The 24,011-nt window shown below is 52.3% G+C and overlaps 1 protein-coding gene and 1 long non-coding RNA gene across 3 annotated transcripts in view; one reads left to right on the plus strand and one right to left on the minus strand.

The window, feature by feature from the left end:
• Positions 1-764: 764 nt before the first annotated feature.
• On the plus strand, positions 765-4,043 carry LOC122236928. Of its 2 annotated transcripts, none has more exons than XR_006215106.1 (4): positions 765-939; positions 2,038-2,269; positions 3,369-3,785; positions 3,925-4,043. It is a non-coding gene; the product is annotated as an uncharacterized LOC122236928 (long non-coding RNA). The 2 variants fall into 2 exon arrangements; XR_006215105.1 differs by having other exon boundaries at positions 3,544-3,785.
• A 4,126-nt stretch (positions 4,044-8,169) lies between these two features.
• Positions 8,170-24,011, minus strand: part of CDH26 (cadherin 26) — a 42,010-nt gene continuing 26,168 nt past the window's right edge. The window contains exons 10-18 of the mRNA XM_015539713.2: positions 23,522-23,664; positions 21,446-21,685; positions 19,642-19,863; positions 18,946-19,076; positions 17,254-17,331; positions 15,588-15,686; positions 13,609-13,662; positions 11,202-11,276; positions 8,170-9,136 (exon numbers count right to left, since the gene is read on the minus strand). Coding sequence (XP_015395199.2) covers positions 8,990-9,136; positions 11,202-11,276; positions 13,609-13,662; positions 15,588-15,686; positions 17,254-17,331; positions 18,946-19,076; positions 19,642-19,863; positions 21,446-21,685; positions 23,522-23,664 — 1,189 coding nt within the window. The 3' untranslated portion in view covers positions 8,170-8,989. The remainder of the gene's footprint in view (positions 9,137-11,201; positions 11,277-13,608; positions 13,663-15,587; positions 15,687-17,253; positions 17,332-18,945; positions 19,077-19,641; positions 19,864-21,445; positions 21,686-23,521; positions 23,665-24,011) is intronic.

The following is a 24,011-nucleotide window of genomic DNA, read 5'->3' on the forward strand; positions in this document are numbered from 1 at the left end:
TTCCAAAATAGGAGGATAAAGGCTTCAAACATCAAATCAGAAAGGGAAAATACAAAGACAGTGGTCACCACGTGGTTCCTGAGAAACAGCGGGCAAAGCCCAAAGTGAGGGCAGCCCTCTCCCGGCATCCTTTGCCCACTCTTTCCGCCTTTCCCACAAAGAACCTTCCATGCCCCATAAAGCTGCTCAAAAAAATGCATCTGAATCATATCAACTACTGGAAATTACAAACAGAATTTCATGAATATTACACTCCTTTCATGCAAAGAACCTGGAGAAGTTTTTACAAATAATTTAATTCAATTAATCCTTGAGTATTGAATTTCAGATGCTTGAATCTATAATTGAATCTTTTTAAGAAGGAGAAATCTATTACATGCACAAATACACTGACTCAAACCTTTATGGTCATAAAGAACCTTCTGGAAAGGGGGTGCTTGGCTGGAAGCTAGGTCACTCTTGACTTCACCGTCTCCTCATCAGTATCCTGCCGCAGCCCCTGCCCTTCGCTCATCTCAGCAACCCTCCACGCTGCCCATAACTGGTGCCCCCACAGTCCCTGCAAAGCGGCTTCCACAGTCCCTGCGTTTAAGACACGGCCGGCTTCAAACTCCTGGACCTGACCCTCATTGGCTCAGACCCAGTGATGTACTCATCTCTGAGCCAATCATGGTGGGCAAGGGGAGGGGCTAGCCGAGGGGCTTAGACCATTCCGGATCCACGCCTGGAGTGCGCATGGGCTTTCCCAGAAGTCGGTGCAGTCACAGACGGACAGAGAGCTAGAGACCTGCCGTGCCGACCCGCCAGCGTTCCTCTGCCGCAGTCGGTTCTGGATCATCCTGATGTCCCTGGAAACTGAGGCTCTTGAATCTATGACACTTTACAACTAGACTCTGAGGCCCTGACCTGGGACGTCCCCAGCAAGGGAGAGCCCCGCAGGTTCGTGAGCTGGGCCCCCGCTTTGGGCCACGGGTCTGCTTGTGGCCTTGGGCCTGGCACTGGGCTCTGCTGACGCGGAAGTTTCCAGGCCCACCTCCTGCTAAACGGAGCGCTGAGTGCTAGGAGTTGATTACGCTGGGCTGAAAGCATTCCACCTGTGAGTTCGTCTGCTCCGGGTTTGTCTGGATCAGGGGCGAGCCGCTCCCGTCTAATTATCTTTGTTCTACTCCCAGCCCGCCGGGAGCTCAAGAGCGCTTCCATAAGGGGACACTGTCAACCCAGAGGAACTGGTTGACAGGCCAGGCCAGGGGGGAGAGCGGCGGCCTGGCCCAGGGTGGGTGCCCTGGGCGCAGGGTTCAGTCTGCTGCTGGATGTTTCCTCCCCCCACCCCCGCCCCAGAGCCCTTTGTTGTTTGGATTGAACTGAGGTCATTAGCTTCTTGGCATCGGAACAGTATTTCAGAGGGGGTCCGTGTGGGTCTATGAACCGGGTGGTTCTCTGTGGGGGGTGTCCTGTGCCCTGCAGAGGTTCAGCAGCACCCCAGCATCCACCCTGCCTGTGCCCGCACACCCACCCCCTGGTTGTAACAACCAGAAGTGTCTGTAGACATTGCCTGGTGTCCCTGGAGGCACAGCCACTCCCGTTGGAACCACTGACCTGTGAACAGGCTGGTAAAAACAGCCCTGGACAGGCACCTGGGTGGCTCAGTCGGTTAAGCCTCTCTGACTTCAGCTCAGGTCATGATTTCAGTTTGTGAGTTCGAGGCCCAAGTCAGGCTCTGTGCTGACAGCTCAGAGCTTGGAGCCTGCTTTGGATTCTGTGTCTCCCTCACTCTTTGACCCTCCCCTGCTCACGTGCTCTCTCTCTCTCTCTCTCTCTCAAAAATAAACATTTAAAAGCAAAAAAAAATTTTTTAATTTAAAAATTAAAGAACAAAAACAAAAAAAAACCCTGGAGCTCTCAGTAGATACCAACTGAAAACTTCGCCAAACTGGGTTTTTCCCCCAGAGACTGGTGCGTGTGGACCGTTGTAGGTGGCTCATTAATGTAACGTGAATAACCCTAACAACAAAATCATTCTCCTTTCTTTCCCCTCAGTCAGGTCACCGGTTAGTTAACACGGGCACTGCAGTGTCTGGAAAGGGAACAGTGGCCCCAACGATATGGTTCTGAGAACCTAGGACCTGCTCACCGCCCTGTGCCCAGTGGGGGCCTCCTTCGTGGGTTCAGATTCATGTGTGGATTTTTATGTCTCCAACCGCATGACATAGCAGCCTTGGGAAATTTCCTCTTGGTTAAAGCAGAGACCCTGGTAACACCACCCCACCAGGTTAGCGTGCTCATTTGGGATCCAGGGGGCCCGACCGAACGTCTCAAGGCACAAACTATAGAATGAAGCTCCTGGTCTTAAAATAGGGCATATCGGGACCTCAGAGGGCCAGCTGGGCACGGTAAACCCACCCAGCACGGCTGCCCAGGGAGCCCACGGCTCAAACATCTGGCAGGTCCCCTTGAGAACTTCCCCGGACCCAGCTCCTTCCCGGTCTGGCTACCTTCACCCCTACTTCCAGCTCTAAACAGAATCACTGACACCCATCACTCACTGCTTACCCAGCAAGGTCCCGAATGACTTTTGGCAGTTTCCAAAAATCTAATCCAGTGCCAGAAAGATACTATGTAACCTATGCACTATGTGTCCTTATATTTTAAAGGATCTGCCACGGGATAGTGACAGACATTTTTGTGTGTGTTTATTTATTTATTTTTGAGAGAGAGAGGGAGAGACAGAATCCCAAGCAGGCTCCACAGTGCCAGTGCAGAGCCCGACACGGGGCTCAAACCCACCAACCGTGAGATCGTGACCCGAGCCGAAATCCAGAGTCGGATGCTTAACCGACCCAGGCGCCCCTGTAACAGACATTTTTAAAAAGAATTGTAGAAACATATTAAGGAAAAATGCAGCATGTTATAACTGCAAAACACTAATCATACAAAAATGTGTTTGAACATAATGAAAAAATATCTCTTCGGTGGATAAGACGAACTAACAAAGGTAACTTCTCTAAAGCATAACGCACATTAGTACACACACAAGGGTTTTTTTCTATTTATAGGTTCATTTCTCAGGTCATATAATTTAGGTGGCTTACTATTCTGCTTGGCTGTAAGTGACAGACAGCCCCCCCCCCCCAAGTAAACAGTGGGCTGCGTTTATTTTCCTCTCCCGTGAAAGTGCGCTGATCTGGGCCCTCATGGCTGCCGGTGTGAGGGTCTAGGCTCCTCCCAACATGCGCTGCGTGGTGGGTAAAGCTCTACACGTACATTCCAGAACCCGGTTACCTGGTCGCATCCAGGTCAGGCAAGTCCGGGAGATGTTTGCATTTGAGGAAGCCATACTCTGGCTAAAACTCAGGGACTTTATTTCTTAGGAGAAGGAAGAAGGCACGGGGTTGTGGGCTGGGTAGCAGTCTCGGCCACCGCCCACCCTGCAGCCACCCACATATCGGCGCTCGCCCTTCTGCTGCACCCACGACCCACCCCCACCGCACCCCCGGACACAGCGGCAGAGCCCCAGCCAGTCCCCGCATCTGCCTCAAAACGCAGGGTCCCAAGGATAAGGCGGAAAACCTCCCCACCAGAAACGGTTCGAAGCTACGAACCAGGCAGTCCCCGGCTCCCAGTCCACCCAGCATAAGGCGGGTGAGTGGGAAGGAGACGCCGGCACGAGAAACGCCCCTCTGGAGCGAAGACTGAGAAGCACAACCTCCCCTGGTCCATCCACGTGCGCCAATCCGAGCAGGAGGAACAGCCAGGACGCCACGGCCCCCCGCCGGGGTCCTCGCAAGGTGCGTCTCTGCCGCCCCTGCCCCAAGTGGACGTCAGAGGGCGTGTCGTCCTGGGGTCTCTGTGGTGGTGGCTCCAGGGATTGCTCTGGGGCTGGGCAGTCCCGGGCTCTTGCAGACCAGGCTGTGGTTTCTTTGGCAGAGTGTTTGTTCCAAAACGTGTGGACCTCGGATCCATCAGTTGCCCATCAGCTCTAGCCGTCAAGGCAGTTTCTAACCCTGAAGTGTCGGCCGTCTTCACTCACTGGCCTGCACGCGGCCCCCCCCCCCCCCCCGTCTCCTGGCGCGATGTCCTGGCCACCCCGAGCCTCCGGGGGCCACGGGCTTTGCTGCGAACTTCACACGTCAGTGGGACGGGGCTCGGGTTTCTTTTCTGCTAAGTGTGCTGCTTTGTGGAAAACCATCCCAGTTCCGGATGCCGTGGGAGAGCCTAGCAGTTGCTTTTTCAACCCTGCAAGGCTCCAAATTACCAAGCTCTCGGTCACTTTCGGTGGCAGGCTGCAGGCAGGGAGCATCTCCATCATCACAGGGCGTCCCCTCTTCCCATGCCTACGCCGGCCGCTCTCTTGTAAAGCTTTGCTAAGGGCAGCAAGCAGCGGCTACCACGCTTCTGCGTCATGGCTCTCTCCTGTCATCCCTCCCTCGATCCGAGCTCAGAACACAGGCCGCTTTTCAAAAAACAGTAGGGGACAGCTGTTAGCAACTGCTTCATTTCTCCACGCTGTCGCCAGGCCTCTGGCCCACAGTGTTTGAGTCCCTGACACCTGCCAACATCCACGGAGTCGGTGCCACATGTCTCTGTTCTGCTACTCACAGCTCACCTCTCTTGGTCCTTTTTTTTCTATCAGTTAAGATTAGATTTGCCCGGAAAATCCAAAGGAGCAGTGGCTTCAACGGGACTTTTAAATCTCCCGCATTCTGAGTCCACAGTAAGGTGGTCCACGGACGGTCCAGCGGGACTCCATGGCGGCAGGAACTGACCCGTCTTCTATCTTGCTGGCATGCCATATACCAGCACTAATGGTGATGCCCAGGATGGCTGCCTCAGCGCCAGCCATCAAATCCTTATTCCAACCCAGTAGAAGAAGAAGAGTGGGAACAGACAGACACATCTGCCCTCATCAGGGACACTTCCAGGAAGTTGCCTTCCGTTGGCCAGAACTTAGTCGCATGGTCATACCTGGCTCAAGGGAGGATGGAAGGGTCACTTCCATTCTGGATGGCAGAAAAGTCAAGTTTCTGTTGAGGAATGAGAGGTGATGGATTTGGGGGCAATTAGGCTCTGCTAATGTGGAAAAGTTCAGTATCAGTGTCTCTCCTATTCTAGCTCTAGAATTCTCTAGCCTCCTCCTTCTTCAGGACAGATTTATGCCTCTGACATGCACCTTGCAGAAGAGACAATGACCGGACAAGGTGTGCAGTCTTCTGCCCACGCATCATTCTTGAGGATGCTTTTGCTACACCTACTTCACGGGGACATAAAGTGAGGGTCTCCGGGCTACTGTTTCTGTTGGGGAGGTTTTAACAGCTAGGAGGGCTTCTGTGCTCAGTGAATCACAGAAGTGACCAAAACAAACACCTCCGATGAGAAGCACCCATAAAACCAACAAGACTATTAATGCAGATGGAAAACCAAAATTGATGAAATGCAAAATATTTAACTTCCCAGACTGCAGCTAGCCTTGGACTACTAAGTCGTTTAGAGGCTAATGTTCTTAATAAAATCACATTTTCCCTGAAAATATGTACTATTTCTGTTTTTATTGCCTTCTTCATTGCTATTAATAAGATTTTGATTTAGTTCACGGATATATGTAAATTCAGCATTTTCACCAAAACCTCCTGATGCCAGTGTTTCTAATAGAAACTTATTATTTTTAAAATTTTTTTTAAATGTTTATTTATTTTTGAGAGAGAGAGACAGAGTTGGAGCCAGGGAGGGGCAGAGAGAGAGGGAGACGATATCCGAAGCAGGCTCCAGGCTCTAAGCTGTCAGCGCAGAGCCCGACGTGGGGCTCGAACCCACGAACCATGACATCGTGACCTGAGCCGAAGTCAGACGCTTGCCTGACTAAGCCAGCCAGGTGCCGCAGAAACTTTTTAAGTCATGTACACAGACTTGAGAAAAACCTTGTGGTGAGAACATCCACGAATCATGTCAGTCGGGAAAAGTGATCATACATAATACAGACCGGCATCCTAAAGGGAGGGGCTGTATGCCTCGTGTGTGTTACACAAACATCGTCTCTGCTGGACACCACGCCCCCAATGCTCGAGACCTATGAAAATGGTCAAGATCTGAAAAAATATTGCCTTCCAAACACACTAAGGGAGCAGCAAAATTAAAATTAATAAATGTCTAATTAAGCATCTACAAAATATAATACTTTGTTCTCCTCATTAATTGTTAAATTCCGCATTCATGAATTTTTCATCGGTATTTTACTTTTGAAAACAATTAGTTGCAGAGTCTCTCATAATGCAAGAATTCACAAATACACGCAGCTGCCAAGATTTCAAAACCAGTAGTAAATGAAGCAAGCTGCCTGTAGCCAAAAACAAACTTATTTAAAACCTTTCAGAATTTGTACGGCAGTGTGTCTGTTTTTAACACAGGCTGTGGATACATCTTCAAATGTGTGATACGGGTGCGTATCCGCCTTACGCGCCTGGGTGGCTCAGCCGGTTAAGCATCTGACTCTTGATTTTGGCTCAGGTCATGATCCCAGGGTCTGTGAGATCGAGCCCCTGTGTCGGGCTCTGTGCAGACAGTGTGGAGCCTGCTTGGGATTCTCTCTCTCTGCCCCCTCCCTGCTTGCACACCCTCTCTCTTTCTCTCAAAATAAGAAAATAAACTGAAAAAAAATTTTAAACATAAAATGCAAATGTTTGATACGATACGGGGTTTCCACTAAAAAATGCCTTCACCAAGGGTTGGCACACGTTAAATATGTTTGGCTTTGTGGGCATACAGCTCTACCGTGACAGCACAAAACCAGTCATAGATGATACACAGACACTGCAAGAACATAGCTGTGTGCTAATAAAACTTTATTTACAAAGGCAGATGGTGAACCATATCCGCCCCACTGCCCTGGTTTTCTGGCCGTTGCCTCAGATCCAGGAAGGTCTAATGACCACCTACTGATCCTGGCAACAATTCAGTCTCAAAAGGCGTAGTTTTCTAAAAAGTTACTTTTATCCCTAATTACCCAGAAAATGTCCTAGAGTCTCTCCTGAATCATTGAAGCATTCACACAGCTATCGTACACACTCAGGCGCCACGTCGATGTCCCAGTGTTTCCAAGATGGTTTTCTTCCTCTTCAGTTACCCAGAGCCCTAGGTGATGAGTGAAGTAACCACGTACAGACCCTTGAGATTTCTTTGAAGGAAATGCTTCTTCAGAAAGAAGGGGAAGTTGTGACCCTGAGTCAGCTGAAACTGCTTAATGTAATACTTCACTGATTCCACAGCCAACGTGTTTCTCCTGATACTTCCGGGGGCGTGAGAGGGCACGGCAAAAGATGGTGCCTATCAATTATATACTTTTTTTTTTTTTTAATTTTGGCCCTGGGCTTTTAGATAGCCAATGTATTTATTAAAGTGTCCTGATAGCACTAGGCTTTTGCTGAGCAAAATTACTCACACAAGAAAACTATCTTGTTTGTATTCTGTTACTATCAACATCATCATACCACTGTTACTCTACTGCTTGGCAGTTCGCTTCTCTTGGTCCTTTCTTTTGTTTTGTCTTGTTTTGCTTTTATTTTTTTTAATCTTTATTTATTTTTGAGAGAGAGAGAGACAGACAGAGCATGAGCGGGGCAGGGGCAGAGAGACGGAGACACAGAATCCGAAGCAGGCTCCAGGCTCCGAGCTGTCAGCACAGAGCCCGATGCGGGGCTCGAACTCACAAACAGCGAGATCATGACCTGAGCCGAAGTCGGACGCTCAACCAACTGAGCCATCCAGGTGCCCTGCTTCGTCCTTTCTTTTGTATCAGTTAACATTAGATTTGCCCGGGAGTGGCAGAAAATCCGAAATAGCTGCAGCTTAAACAAGACATATTTAAATCTCCCTCATTTTGAGTCCAGAATAAGGTGGTCCAATGATCGGTCCAGCGGGGGCTTCCTCGTGTGAGGAACATACATTCGCTTCTGTGCCACACATACATCTGTTACCCAGACAAGAGAACTCTTTATAGGGCAAATGTCCTGCTATTTAAATTTTTTTAAAAGAATTTTTAAATTTATTTTTAATTTAAATTTTTAAGTTTATTTTATTTATTTTAAGAGAGGGAGAGATAGGGTACGAGGGGTAGGGGTAGGGGCAGGGAGAGGGAGAGAGAAGCTTAAGCAGGCTCCATGCTTAGCACAAAGCCCAACTCGGAGCTCGATCCCACGACTCTGGGATCGTGACCTGAGCCAAAGTCAGAGTCAGGCACTCAACCGAATGAGGCACCCACGTGTCCCAAGTTTGAGTTTTGCTTAAAGATAAAATCTAATTGGAATGTATTCATTCCATGGCTACTAAATTCTTTTACATATGTATATAAATTCTTTCATATGTAATAAATACAAGTTAAATCATACCTATTCGTGTTTTAAAGTATGTACAGCTTATAAAGTGATAACCATGGTCCTTTGTCTTACGATAACATATTTCTTTACTCAACAAGTGCAAAGGAACCAGTATTTGTTTTTTGACCATCACTAAAAATACTGCTCACAAATATTCCAAAAACATTTCCCTGTTTACCTATTTTTTTACTTAAACTGAAGCAGAATCATACTTATAGAAATAAATAATCACTAAAAACTGTCTAGTTTACATTTTCCCCCAGTATTAACCTGTTGTCACGAAATTGCTGGCTAATCTATAAATTATCATTTCGTTTCCCCTCAGAGCTGGGCTGTTAACAGAAGGAGGGAGTCTCTCTTAAAAAAAAAAAAAATCTGTCTGACAAGTCACATTTATAAAAAAGCATAACCTGTTGTTTTGCTTTGGCTCAAGATGCCTGGTCTGAAAATATCAGAATCCAGCCTCACAGTTTACCCTTAGTTTAGGACTAGGAGGAGGGTTGGGGAGAAGAAAAGTCCCTTGACTAGCATAGCAGGTGAACTCCCTTGAATACCCTCCACGAATTATCCCAGTTGTCCAAAATGGGCTGTTCTAGGCAGGACCACCTGACTCAGCATACATTTCTTCAAGCGGAGCAGCCTTTGAAGCCCGAGTCCGGTTCCGAGCAGGCAAGAGAACTGAGGCTTTCTGCTCCTTCGCACTCTCCCTCCTCCGCGTAGATGTGAGGCCGGTGACCGGTGTCACCTGCTAGGGCGTCAACGCCACAGAGCTTCTGGAGAAAAGCCAGGGGAAGAGAAGGTAAGTGCCAGGTTCTTCCACACGCCGTCCGTTTTCTCCAGGGTCCACGGGGGGCCGGGGGGGTTGGGGAGGGGAAGTGGGGGGGGGGGACTGCCCCAGTGCAGTGTTAATGGCGCGCTCTTCTTTGTCCCCGGCTGTCTCAGAAGTTTCTACAGACTCAGAAACGGCAGCCGAGGGGAAGGAGACCACCCTCCCGCTCCCCAGCTGCTCTCCCGGAGGGAACCGTGGCGAGCTCGCGGCCTGCGCGGCCTGGCTCCCCCTCCCACCCCCGCCTTGACCCCTTGGGTGAGCCTCGCCCCCCGCACCCCGATGCCCCCCTCGCTCCTGCTGTCCCGCCCCCACCTGCCAGCCTCCACTGAGCAAACTCCCGCTCATCCTTCAGGGCCCAAGGCGTCTCTCTGCGAAGCCTTCTCTGGCTTGTTCTGGCCCGAGAGACTCGCTAAATGTTTGCCGGACAGACTCCCAGCTGCTTGCTTTCCAGCGCCTCGGGGAGGGTGCCGTCTGGACCTGAGCCACGTCAGCCCAGGGGGGAGCGGGTTCAGCGGCAGATCCCGAGAGGGCGAGCTCACAGAGGGCACGGGGACGTTCAGAACCAGAGGGCCCAGAGCCCGAGGAGGAGGCGGGAGGCGGGAGAAGGCCGGAAAGAGGAAGTGGAGGGGTCCTGGACACCATCCCTGTCCCCAAGCTCCCCGCTGTACCCAGCTTCCTGGGGCTCACGGGAGCCCCTCCCAGGCTCTGTGTTCAGCGGGAGACGCAGCGTCTCAGCCCCGTGTCCACAGGCGCCCACAGGTAGGCCCCTGCCCGCGTCCGCTCGCTCGGGGACTGTGGTCACCGTCTGGCCCTCACCCCGGGGGCGGGGGGGCGGGGGAGGAAAGGAAGCGCCTCCAGCTGGCGACGTGCCCACGCTCTGGCCGAGGCCTCACCAGTCCCCTCACGTCCCCCCAGGGGCGCTGGAGGGATCATGAATGACAACCCGCAGCGGGGTCCGCACTGTGCAGGCTCAAAACCCCCGAGGCTGACGACGCGGCAGCGGCCCCTGGGCCCTGATGCGGCGATTTCAGAGGCCCCAGAAGATCAATAGTTCATCATCAAGCCCCACCTAAGGTAGAAGGCTCATCGGGGAAGGAACCAGGCCTTTAATCTGTTTTCCTCCACCGATTCCACCGAGCACAGCGCTCCGGGCTCGTACCCAACACAGGCCGCCTTCCTGCCTGGAGGATGGAGGACGACCCGGGCTGGACCCAGCGGGCGGGCACCTTTGGCCCTTCCCCACGGCCCCCTGGGTGCAGCTGTGTGCCACTAGGGGCTGCCAGATGCCACGTGACCATCCCCAGGTGCCGGTGACTCTATCTGCCGGGTGTGCAGTGAGCCGCTCGCTCGGGTCTCCCTGCAGGCGGGCGGATGGGGGGCCCCCTGGACGTTGCTCAAAGCTGGGGGTGGTCATTCAAGGAGAGGGGCCCTCGGCGGCCCCCGGTCCGGCCTTGGGTCTGAGCACCCGTCACCCGCTCTGTCCTCCATCCTTGGCCACCACGTGTCAGGCGTGATGCGGCCCTGTCCCCACAGGGAGAGACGGGCAGACGCTGTGGTCTGGGTGGCCCATTCCCCGTCCTCCCCGCCCGCAGCGGGGCCGATGACGCCTCGGGACGCAGCCACGACCGTGCGGGACACTCGGCCCCCTCCCAAAGGCGCCTGGACCATGTGCCTTCGCTTCCAGACTTGGAGACATAAAGTATTTGTGGTTTTGTCCATCCGCTGGGCTGGGGAGGGACCACGCTCCCTGTGGCCTCAGGGCCTCACTGAGGTGTGGAGCTCCCACCCCAGGGACTGGCCGGGCCCCAGAGGGACCTGACACAGGGCAGGCCCCAGGCGGTGACTGTGGAGCGCCAAGGTCTGGTTCCTCAAGCCACAGTGGTGCCGCCCTGCCTGCCACCCATCCTCACGGCCAGGGGAGCATCACTCGGCTTCACCAAACAGGGTCCGGGGACCTGGAGTCAGAGGCAGAAGCGGAAGGCACACTGACAAAAGAAAGCCTTTCCCACCTGGCTCAGGGTCTCCGCCATCGTCCCCGCGCTCACTTCCGGGCATCGTCTGGGCACCACGGCATCCCGGTACACCTGCGAAGCCAACCAGCAGAACCCCAACACCAGTGAGGGGGGCCCTTCACCTTCCTGACCTCTGCTGCCCGGCAGGGACAGGGCCACCTCCCAGCCGGAGGGCCACCCAGGGACTGGCAGGCCAAGGACTAAGTGCACACATGTCCCCTATTTGAGCGTTGGGAGAGGGGGAGGCCCGGCAGGTGCCGATGCTGGACCTTTCAATGCAGCGGCTCTGGGGGGCTGGGGAAGGGAGCCCCGGCAGGACCAGCCAGCAGGCTTTAGGTAGGTTCGCAAACTCCGTTCAGTGACCAGATGATTCTGGAAGAGCTGGTCCTGGCTCTCAGTGGTGGGCGGGCACCCTTCACTCACTTGGCAAGTGTCTGCGGGTCTGGGGCTTTGGGCCTGGCAACGGCTGGGGCACCACGGTGGGGAAGCGAGCTAAGCCCGCAGCTTGCACAACCGAATCGTGGGAGTCGGGGCCGCTCGGGGCCAGGCAGGCAAGGCGCCTGGGGCACGAGAGCAAGGCGGCCTCGCTCCCGTGCTCACACAGGTGCAGGGGAGCACCTGAGGGTGAAGAGGAACAAGAGTGAGGCGCTGGGGAGCAGCGGTGAGGGGGACCCCGCCCAGCCGGGGCCAGGGAGGCCTCTCGGGAGGAGGGGGAGCGGGAGGAAGGAACACCAGGGCCACCGAGGAGGAGGGCCTTCCAGGTGGAAGGCCCAGCAGAGGCCCGCGGTCCAGGGGGAGCACGGAGAGACTGGAGCCCGAGCGGCAGGTGGAGGCCAGGGGTGAGCGGAACATCCCAGAGGACCCTGGGCCACAAGGCTGCGGACTGTTTCCCAAGTGCGGCGGGAGGCCATCGGGAAGTTTTAAACTGGACAGCAATTCCATACGATTTGTGTTGTAAGACACTGACGTGACTCCCGGCCATCCCTGAGTGCAGGGGTACTTGTGGCGGTCCAGAGAAGCGTGTGAAAAATGGGAAAGTCTGGGACAATTTCCTGTATATATAAAACCTCACATGTCCACATAAGATATAAGTTGTACAAGTTCATGTGTAACACACACACATGCATACACACACACACACCCACCTACACACATATCTGCCTACCTGCCACATCACACCCACTGACCTGAACTAAACTCACTTAGCCAGAGAGCAAGTGTGGACGGCTACAAAGAGTGCTGAGGACCCGCGGCCCCGACGAGGGCGCTGGCTGGGGATGCCGTGCCAGGTTTGGCTCCTGGAGATAGAGACCTCTCCTGCCACCCGGGCCCTTCACCAGGCGCTCACTGGTCGGACACTGGTCCTTCTCCGTCTCCAGTGAGACTCGGGGCCATTCTGCCCGAGCGCAGACAGCATGTGTCCCCACCCTCACCAACGGGACAGCTTCCCGGCCTCCACACTGAGTCACTGGCTTCAGCCTGTGTCCCCGGGGCCACGACTCCCCCAGGACACTCCAGCGAGAGTGCTTGAATTTCATTTTAACTATGTGCACATTATTTGAACATGTTATTGAATGTTATTTTTATAATATAATGGAAAATCGTTTACGTCTTTTTAATCGAGTCCTCCCCCAACATGTTCATAAAAGCAAAAGTGTCACAATTTGCTTTCATGAACTTGAATGAAATTTTCATCTCCTGTTTGCTTAATCAAAGGAGATATTGATATTATAAATAGATCTACCTAAAAACTTAATATTTGAAACTGCCTGTTGGCGTAAATTCAGATTTTCTTGATATTTTAACAAGCGATTTACAACAATGTGGGGCAATGAATCAGGTGCTGGGATAACATGATTTTGCATTCTTCATCCACAACGTCTCACTTGTATTTTTTGTTTTTCAGCAGGACCACTGTTTCCACTGATTGCTCTGGCAATGGGTCTATGTTGTGAGTGTCGGTATCCTCAAAGTGGGTATTAATAAGAAGCCTCCCTTATCTGTTTTACTTACAATGGCATTCTTCCCAGGATCTTAGATGAACAGAAGAATTTTGCTGCTAGTAAGGTCTAGGAACAAAACGAACCAGAGGGCCTCTGGGGCCCTCTTAGCTCAAAACTTCTGTAAGCCTGTGAAGAGGACGGCAAAAGAATATTCGGGCCTTGGCCAAGTTCTTAGCAACTCGGCAGCAAAAGGAATTTGCCAGGGACTGAAAAACTCTATGCTTCCAAGTCTAGATGTGTGGTTTTTTACTTATTTCGAATTCATTCTCCACACTCACGCCTCCTTTTCGTTCATTTGGGTGTTGGGCAGAATTTCTCAAATTTCCAATTTTCAGGGCTTTCCACAGCTGTTAGCAAGGTAAGGGAACCCTCTCCCTGGTGACACATCCATCTGTACTTACGGGAGTAGAATATTTGTTCCTCGTGCCTCTTGGCTCAAAAGGCATGTCACAACCCTTAATTTTAAAAAGGATGAAAAATACATAAATCAGTAAAGGAAAAGTAACACGGATGGAACGTCTATTGGTTTCATATTAATTTTCCAAGGATGCAAACGTGTAACTAGACATTCTTGCAATCACATCGCTTCTAACTTTTGTACTACAGGTATAACAATTCCAGTGATGGCAATGTTGTCCATAGCAAAAACCCACAAGCCAGCTACATGGTGCTTTGTGGAGATGGAGGATGAACACGTGAGATTTTCAAGCCCCATCTTTGGTCTAGGAAGGCCCAAGGAAGGCTTGCTTTGAGCCATGGGCGTAGGCTCAACATCTGCGTATGAGGCACATTCATCCCTGGGACCCAGAACCGGCTACACGATTTGCAGGGCCCGCTGCAAAATGAAAACGTGGGGCCCCTTGTCCAAACAGTAAGACTTTCAAGGTGGTGACAACAGGGCTTTAAACCAGGCATGGGGCCCTTGTGAGCACAGGGCCCCGTGTGACCGACCAGGTCCAGGCCCACGAAGCCAGCCCTTCCAGGGTTAGAGGGGCACGTTCACAAATACACAAGCCCACTCAAGGGTGGGTCCACGGCATCATCTTTGTGCAAAAAAGAACAGCACGTTTTTATCTCAAACACAGCCTGAGAAAAGAGAATGAAATGATAGAGATCATGAATTCTTTTTTAGAAGTTTTCCATCATAGAAATTGTGGCTTTTTGGACCTTGAATACCTCTTTTAGTTGTCGTCAAAACTGTACATTTTTTGTTAAAGTCGTACCTAGTTATGCTGGTGAAGTCCAAGTAAGGTCTCTATTTGAGACCCGTATTAGTAGTTTTGTACCGGGGCACGTGGGTGGCTCAGTCGGTTAAGCATCTGACTCTTGATTTCAGCTCAGGTCATGATCTCATGGTTCCTGAGTTCAAGCCCCACATTGGACTCTGCACTGACAGTGTGGAGCCTGCTTGGGATTCTCTCTCTCCCTCGCTCTCTGCCCCTCCCCCAGTTGTGCCTGCTCTCTCTCTCTCTCTCTCTCTCTCTCTCAAAAATAAACATTAAATACAAATTTAAAAACAATAGTGCTGTACCAAAGTCAGTTTTCTGGTTTTGATAAAATGTTCTGGTTGTGTTATCTTTGGGGGAAGCTGAGTGAAACTGTACACAGAAACTCTCTGGCCTATTTTTACAGTTTCTTCCAAGCCACATGATTTCAGAAAAACCACTTTTTAAGGCCCCACGCCCAACATGGGGATCGAACTCACAACCCTAAGATCAAGAGTCACGTGCTCCACCGACTGAGCCAGCCGGGCTCCCCCCACCCCCGAGAAAAATCATTCCAAAAATCAAAACAATAGTTCTAGAATTTGTACATAGAGGGCATGAAGACACGATGCAGGAGGATGTCAGGGCTCAGTCGGCAGGAGGGCTGAAATGTGATTGGGGCCAAAGCCACGTGTTTGTAATCTTATGGGTTATCTCAGGTACCCTTAGGTGGACACAAGAAAATGTATTTCTTTGTGGGTGTTCTAAAAAGAAGCATCATATGGGGCGCCTGGGTGGCTCAGTCGGTTGGGCGGCCGACTTCGGCTCAGGTCATGATCTCACGATCCGTGAGTTCGAGCCCCGCGTCGGGCTCTGTGCTCATGGCTCAGAGCCTGGAGCCTGTTTCGGATTCTGTGTCTCCCTCTCTCTGACCCTCCCCCATTCGTGCTCTGTCTCTCTCTGTCTCAAAAATAAATAAACATTAAAAAAATTTAAAAAAAGAAGCATCATATTTGATCAAAACTATCAAACAACAACTCTTAACAGCCAACAATAACCATAGCTAGTTAGGTAAATGAGAAGGTTTTCATTGACTGTGTTCTACCGGCAACACAGAATCTTCTACAAGGGCTGCCTCTCAAGGGAGCCAACTGTCAAACATTAGGGGTCCTTACCGCAACAGGCGGTGAGCTTCTGTAATGCACTGAAGTCCCCAAGACGAAGTATTCCTGCTCTGCTGTTCTTGACGCAGGTGCGAGCACGTCGTGTGCATCCTGGGGGGCGGGGGAGGCGGATGTTGATTTACTCGGAAGATAACGCGTTTCCCCCCAGCTGCGAGCAGAGCGCGCGTGCGCATCCTTCCGCACCTTTCCCTCGCGCTATGCTCATGTGCAGATAGAAGCTAGTGTGAGGAGAAGGGGGGTGGAAGGGGAGAGAAAGGTGGAAAAATGCAAGAGCAGGGCTGGGGACAGAGCAGGTGGCCCACCATGACTGCAGGCGGGGACTGGAACATTCCATCCGTAGTGCCGCGGATGCCCGAAAACCGAGGGTGTGCGTGCACAAGACCTAGCTGGTGACACAGACCAATGAAGCTGGATTCGAGGGTGGGGCTGTCGGCAAGTTCTGCTTTGGGTGTCTGTTATTCTGTTAGGCCCTTCGATGGCGAAACAAAATTTCCAAGAGAATAAAGCAGGGAGTGGATCTTAACGGTGGCTTTAACAAAGCTCATGCTTTGCAGCAGATTTTAACGTATCAGGTTACCCAATAAATCATACGTGACACCTTGACCGAGGGAAGGTGTGTGAATGGCACTGTATTTAACCCGTCACCACAGGGGAAGTTACTATTTGCAGGACTTTCACTTTCTGGGTGAAAGGAACCCAGGGGCACACGGAGAAGCAGAAGCGGCAGGCCTCCATCCCCCTCCCCCGGGGGCTCTGGGAAAGAGCGTGGGGCCTGCAGGGTGCGTGCCTAGGACACGCTCGGTGCTTCTGGCCTCTGGAAGCTGACAGGCCCACCGACGCAGCTCACACGGTACCGGTGTGCAAGGTGCGCGAGAGAGAAGGAGCAGTCGTCCTCCCCCAGGGGCATGGATTGGTGGGCGGGACGCCCGTGGACCGGCCCCTGCTCACCCCCAGCCAAGCACCTGCTCAGTAATTTATGGCAGCCCGGATTAACTCGCTGTCTTTGAAGTGGGATCATCTATCACGTAGAGAAGGGAAGATTTGGCCGGTTTGGCAACACGGGTTTAAATGGCATTGAGTTGCAGGGTGAGACGATGCTTCCCCCTCTGAGTCCTCATCCACACTCCTGATGGCATCGGGGGTGGGGGGTCTCCGCCCAGTGGCAGCGTGGCTCTCCCGTCTCTGCCTTCTTCAGAGACCCGAGCCTTTGGCAGGTGGCATTTTCTACCCAGAGTTATGGGGTTCTAGTTCAATTGCATCTACTTTCCACTTCTCAGCTCTTCGTACAGGTAAAACTAGTTTTTTGTTTACCGTTGAAATATAGGATTTCCTGTTTAAAGAAACGTGCTTTATCCGGACAGAAATCCACTGAGAGAAAGAAATATTGTAAAAAGGACACTGGCACGGGTGGCATGTGCGTGTGGCAGAAGGTCGTGAAGGTGGCACCGCTGAGGCTGAAATCTGGGCGTGGGGTCACCCGATGCTGCTGACCTGTTAGGCCGAGTCACAGGGCTTTGCAGGTGAGGCAGGGGGCAGGCAGGCACGGAGCGGGCTCGCAGAGGGGCGTGAGGGATGTGGGCCGGGGGCTCCCTGCCACGGGAACCCTCCGCAGAGCCGCCCTCCGTCTAAACCCAAGCAGCCGGTGGGCCGTGCTTACCTGAGCACCGAGCTCGGCCTCCGCCCCCGCTGTGTTTAGCAACCGGACTGACATCTGATCCCTGACATCTGGCCTTCCCTGTGGGCACACGGAAAGAAATATGACGGGGTTGAAATTACAGACGGCAGAAATAAAGGCAGAGAGCGAGGAGTGGCATCCCAAACACGGATCAACACCCTCACGGGAAACACCCCGACTCTGGAAAATACACCGATCCCGTAAATCCAGACAACGGCTTCGGAACTGCTGGTCAGGAGGCAGAGTTTCTTGTTGTTCCGCGTCTCACAGGAAATGATGGTGAAAAAGACTCCTGTTTTGATGGGGCCTCAGAGTCCAAAGCTCATTCTCTTCCAAGGCTCGCGGCGACGCTCTCGGGGTCCCCGGGGTTGGGCCGTGCTGTGTGTACTGGAGAGTTTGTACCACACCTCCTGCCTTCTCGACCCCACCCCGGGAGGGCTCAGAGCAGTCCTTTGTGGGCGCACAGGCAGGTGCACCCACACCATGGCCCAAGGCGGTCGCTTCCCTTTCCCTCACGCCCGGAAGGAAGAGAAAATGTGAGAAGAAGCCGAGGGGTCTGGCTCACCGCCAGCTTCTCCAACCACCCATCACTTCTGAGAACATCTCCCTGTTTACTCAAGCACGTGGCCAAAGTGAATTGGACTGTCTTTTCCCAAAAATGTCTCACTTGGCGCGACAAGTCTCTTGTTCTCCCAGGAGAAAGTTGTGGGTGGAGATCCGAGACGAGAGCAAGATGGGGCGTCCCGTGTCCCCCGCGCAGGAAGGGTGGTGCTCCCTCCGCACGTTTCTTGGCTTTCGGTTTTTAGATCAACCACCCTTAGTTCCAGGTGAAGTCAGGCAGGAGAGCTCGCAGCGCCTTCCTTGCGCTGCCCGGCCGACCCCAGCCCAGGGCTGCTGTGACGACACCCAGCAAGGTCAGCGGCGGTGGCAGCAGCTTTGCAAACCCAACAGTCACCTGCCGATCGCCTTGTGTCTTGGGGAGGGTGAGAAGCTTCCACGGGCAGGTCTTGCTTGATCCACAGCCGGTCTCTAAGGTGGACTTTGCCATCCCTGGTGCACAGGTGAGGATGTGAGGGTGAATGGCGCGCTCGCTGTGACGAAGGGAATGAGAAGTCCCTGCCAGGCTGGTGAGCTCGGTGCCCAGCCTCGGCCGGGAGAGGGCGGAGGGCCGGGTTGTGCCTCACCCCTGCCCCAGGCGGTTCACGGGTGAGCCTCACACACTCTCCATCTAGAGAAGCTCCACGCGGCAGACACCGTCTGCCTCTGAGCAAGGCTTCTGCACCTCAGCGCGGCTGGCACCTCAGCCAGCCCCCTCCCTGTCCTGTGCACTGGAGGACATTCGGGAGCCGCCCTGGCCTCCCTCCACCCCCTGGAAGCCAAAAACACGTCTCCCCAGCCCAACCGGTTACGACCATCAGAATCGTCTCCGGACATCACCACGCGTCCCCCGGGGGTGCTGAATTGCCCCTAGTTGAGAATGACCGACCTAACGCAAGAAATCGATGTAGTTGAGCTGGACAATTTTCACGGGATTTTTTTTTTTTTTTTTTTGCCCATTTTCCACTCAAACATGCGTGAGTTTGAAGAGATGAGAGAAGGCACGATGAATGGGAAGGTGTGCCTGTGAATTGCGGACATCACCAGCATGAAACACGACGCGTGAGGCCCCGTTACCTGGGTCGAGATGGCTTGGCTCTCATCGTTATACATGATCAGCGTCTGCTGGCCTTGGTCACGTGGGACAGACCGTCCGTGCCCCGTGGCTTCGGAGCCACAATAGCACCGCAGCAGGAACAGCAGAGCCACTACAATGAGACCAGGCAGGACAATGAGTTGGACGGGGGTTTTGACGGGATCTGGTTCTGATAACTTGCAACTCGGCCATGAGTGGACACGGCCAAACTGGGCCGCGATCGTCTCCGTAGCTGTAGGACTAGTGCAGCGTGGGGCCCGAGCAGGTGCCAGATAACTATTGGTTGAATCGATTCATACCATGCGATCGATAATATCGTATCGTTTATTTGAAAATCTAGCATCCTCGTCAGCCCCCTCCCAGCCCAGGAGCCTAGATATCTGTACACTGTGGCCCCCGGCGTTACTGCAAAGCATAGCGTTCATCTACGGGCTCCGTTGCTATCAACAGCCGCCGGCTGAATAGAAGCTGCTCTCGCCGGACAGGCAGCATGTCCGACCAGGTCGGGAAAGTCTGATCTGAGTCCGTGACTCCGATGAGCCTAGGGGTCATCCTCAAGGCATCCCACTGATCTCTGCCATCTTCTGCTCCCCGCCCCGGAGGGAGGACTCCACACTGCTGGCTGACAGGCCGGGGAGAGGAGCCGCATCCCGAGGACAGTTCCGCAGACCACTGACCTGCTAGAGCCACGAACGCTGCAAAGGGAGGGACCAGGGCCCCCACGAGGAGCCCAGCTCCTGTGACCGACGGCTCCGCACATGTGACTCCATCAGGGCAGGAACAGACCCTCACGTGGACGGTCTGCTTCCGGGAAAGTCCCTGTTTGTCTCTGATGAAAAGTGGCACAGAGTAATTCCCAGGCGGGAGGCTTCTCAACATCCAAAGTTCAACCGACCGACCTGCAAAAGGAAACGGACCTTGCATGCAATTCACTCGTTCATTTGCTTATCTGCTCAGCAGGTATTTACTAAGTGCCTACCATGTGCCAAGGCTCTGTACAAAAGTTAGCCAACTTCGAAGTGAGAGGGAACAGTCACCAAGACCACCCCCACTTGTGACACCTGCTACAAGTCCGCGGCTTCTCAGCCAGGCTCAGGTTTGAACATTTTCTCCAAGGACCCATAGAACTCACTGAAGGCTGTGTGCTCATAGTTATGGTTTATCACAGCAAGCGGATAGAGATTAAAATCAGTCAGGGCAGGAAGCACATAGGGCAGAGTCCAGAGGAGTATCCGTGGAGTCAGGACGGTGTCACTTTCTGTATCTGTCAGGACAGCGTCACTTCCCGCATAGGTAAGTGACAACATTCTTGGAGCAAGGCCAACCAGGAAAGCTCACTGAGCCTTGTGTCCAGAATCTTTCTCAAGACTCAGTCATGTAAACCTGGCCGGCCACCCGTACGGCTGACCTCGGGCTCCAGCACTTTTGGAGATCGCCGGACGCCCACAGGACCCATAGCGCCCACCCTAAATCCCAGTGTTCCTATCCGATTGGCACAAGACCCCAGGTAAGCAGAAACGCTCCTTTCAGGCAGGACGTCCCAAGGGCCTAGAGAGCAACTCCCGGAAGCCAAGGGCAAAGGCCAGAGCTCTTGTGGGAAAAAGTTCAGTGTTTCCCTACACACTCTGGGTCTGGGAACCATAAACATGAGCTCACAGTGGCAACTAAAAGACAGGCGACATTCTGCAGATACGCTGCTAGAAGCTCAAAGGAGAATGTTGGCAATGGATGCCAGTGGTTCCTCCCGCTAACAGCACCCCCGTTTTCCTTTGGGAGAGCCACACCTCCGGAACCCTCAGCCCAGGTGGGTCAGGAGGCGTAAAGCCCAGATCCCAGCATGGTTCCGCGTGGACTCAGAACCAGCCAGTCCACATATCTGCCCTTCCCAACTCCCAGCAGGCGACCCAGGTCACACAGTGACATACGTCTTCTTGCCAGGTGCTAAGATGGGTCCTAGGGACTCCCGGAAGCCACCCTGCCACCCCAGAGGAGAGCCTGCGTGCAAAAGAAGAAACCCGGAGGGGCGCCTGGGTGGCTCAGTCGGTTGGGCGACCGACTTCGGCTCAGGTCATGATCTCGCAGTCCATGAGTTCGAGCCCTGCGTCGGGCTCTGTGCTGACAGCTCAGAGCCTGGAGCCTGTTTCGCATTCTGTGTCTCCCTCTCTCTCTGACCTTCCCCCATTCATGCTCTGTCTCTCTCTGTCTCTAAAATGAATAAACGTTAAAAAAATAAAAAAATTAAAAAATAAATAAATAAATAAATAAATAAATAAAAAGAAGAAACCCGGAGAAAGGCAGAGCCACAGTAAGGACAGACATTGTCCAGGGATGTCCCTTGAGCACCTAGACCCAGTTCTGCTGGAACAAAGGCTTACCTGGCATCTTTCTCAGTTACATAAGCCAATAAATTCCTTTTTTGCCTGTGTCTGTGAGAGTCAGGTTGCCTTCAATCCTTTATCCTTGGCCAGAACAAATACTCACCCCGATTTTCCCCCAATTTCCATGTGTCTTCTGCATTTCCCCACAACTTGTCCAATTCAAACGTGAACGGGTCTGCGAAGGGCTCCAGATCGCCATCCTCCGCCTCCAGGAGGAGCGTCTCGTTCGCCGCAGACTCACAGACCTCCATGTATCGAGAATGCGGATGGAGAGCGGGGGCGTTGTCATTGATGTCGGACAGGAAAAGCATCAGGGTCCCCGTCCCGGTCTGCGGCGGGAGGCCTTGGAACACAGGGATTCCAGACAGGGTTGCTCATTAATGAAAGAACCTTTTCCACTCGCACAAATCCCTGGAACATGAGCCCTGCCGCCCTCCGGGGAAGAGAGCCGATCCACAGAAAGACTGACTCCATTTCCCTTTCAACGTCGTAAGCTTTACAGTACGACAGCAGGACCTGTCTTCCTGCTTTTTGGAAAATTTGGATTTGGAATCTCTGGGAAGGGTACGTGAACAAAACGCTTGCCACCCAAAATCATTTGTAGAACCAGGTGGGATAGAATCATTCGTTTTTCTGGGTGTCGATCATGCCAGGCATCAAGAAGGGGGTGGGACAGGAGTGAAACGGGTGTGAGGTGGTGACGGAAATGGTCTGTATCTTGGCTGAGTCCACATCAGAATCCTGGTTGTCACTACAGTTTTATAGGGTGTCAGCCACCAGGGGACACCAGATAATGGGTACTCTGGACCCCACTTACATCATTTCTTCAGATCCCTGGAAGATGGACCCCCTTTCTTTCTCCTCACTTAAGACTGATTGGGGGATGCCCGGGGGTGGGGGAGGGGCTCAGTCAGTTAAGCATCTGTCTCCCGATCTCAGCTCAGTCCATGATCTCACGGTTTGTGGGATCGAGCCCCACATGAGGCTCTGCACTGACAGTGTGGAGCCTGCTTGGGATTCTCTATCCACACCCCCTCCCACTCAAAATGAATTAAAAAAAAAAACGATTGGGAACACAGATTTAATATCTTCCTAACCTAACCAACATTCTACTCGTTAATCGTGCAAATGGGATATACACCTACATTTCCCTTAAAACCTGGGTTTGAATTCACAGATTTCCTTCAAGGCAATTAACTAAAGTTACTTGAAAGTTGTGATTTATTCAACTTTGGTTTCTGCAGGTTTTTTAAAAAATTTTTTTAATGTTTTTATTTATTTTTGAGACAGAGAGAGAGCATGATCAGGGGAGCGGCAGAGAGGGAGGGAGACACGGAATCCTGAGCAGGCTCCAGGCTCTGAGCTGTCAGCACAGAGCCTGACACGGGGCTCGAACTCACAGAGTGTGAGATCATGTGACCTGAGCTGAAGTCGGACGCTCAACCGACTGAGCCACCCGGGCACCCTGGTTTCAGCAGGTTTAAAAGTTCAGCCATGGGAGATCAGAGACAGTAGTGTTGTAACAGGCTCACAGAACTGCCCGGCCAGGTTTATGACAAATTTGTCCCATACGGTCACACTTGTCAGAGCTTATAAGCCATTCCCAGTACAGAGACATTGTGCTAAGTATTTGTCACCCACCACCGGCTTTGAGAAAGAGCTAAAAAGCTGCTTTATGTCTAGATGGAACAGACACTGGGTCCAATGGTGGCTTCCTCATCGGCTCAATCATCTTCTGAATGAATACTGCCCCTCTTCCCATGGCATTTGCCTCGAGTCTGCCATTTCAAACATTATCATCAAAAATAGTTGCCAGTATTAAAAAAAATAAAGGAGGGTGCGCCTGGGTGGCTCAGTCGGTTAAGCGTCCGACTTCAGCTCAGGTCATGATCTCACGGTTCATGAGTTGGAGCCCCGCATCAGGCTCTGTGCGGACAGCTCGGAGCCCGGAGCCTGCTTCCAATTCTGTGTCTCCCTCTCTCTCTTCCCCTCCCCTGCTTACACTCTGTCTCTCTCTCAAAAATAAATAAACATTAAAAAGAAAATAGGTGCCAGTACCTGTGTAGTGATAAAAAGATGTACAGTTTTCCAGGTTGGGCTGAAAGACTGTCACTAGAATTATTTTCCCTCAGGAAGCCAGGAAACACACTTTCCCGCCTAATTTTGGGTCAACACTTACCATCGTCAATAGCGTGAGCAATGATTATGTAAAAGCTATCATTTACGTAAGGAGATTCTCGGTCAATTTGCTTCCTGGTGGTGACTGTTCCTGAGAGTTCATCTACTGTGACCCAACTTGCCGGGTCACGAACCAGTTTATACCTTGTAGAAGGAAACACACAACGATTTTAAAAAGTAAAAAGTTACATCAAAAGGCAAATCAAAATATATCACGGCAGACACAGATTCTATCGCAAGTAATGTGGGAAATTGTAAGTGAGCTCAAATAGAATTTGTCCTTTTGTGTCTGGCATATTTCACAGAGCGTAAGGTCGACAAATTCATTCATCCGTGTCGTAGCATATTACAGAATTTCCTTCCTTTTTAAGGCTGAATAACATCCCATTATATATATATACCCCGTTTTGCTTCTCCACTGACCCGTCAGTGAGCTCTTGGGCTTCCTTGGCATTTTAGCTATAGTGAATAATGGAGCTTTGAGTGTGGGT

This window comes from Panthera tigris, chromosome A3, assembly GCF_018350195.1.
Source record: "Panthera tigris isolate Pti1 chromosome A3, P.tigris_Pti1_mat1.1, whole genome shotgun sequence".
NCBI lineage: Eukaryota > Metazoa > Chordata > Mammalia > Carnivora > Felidae > Panthera > Panthera tigris.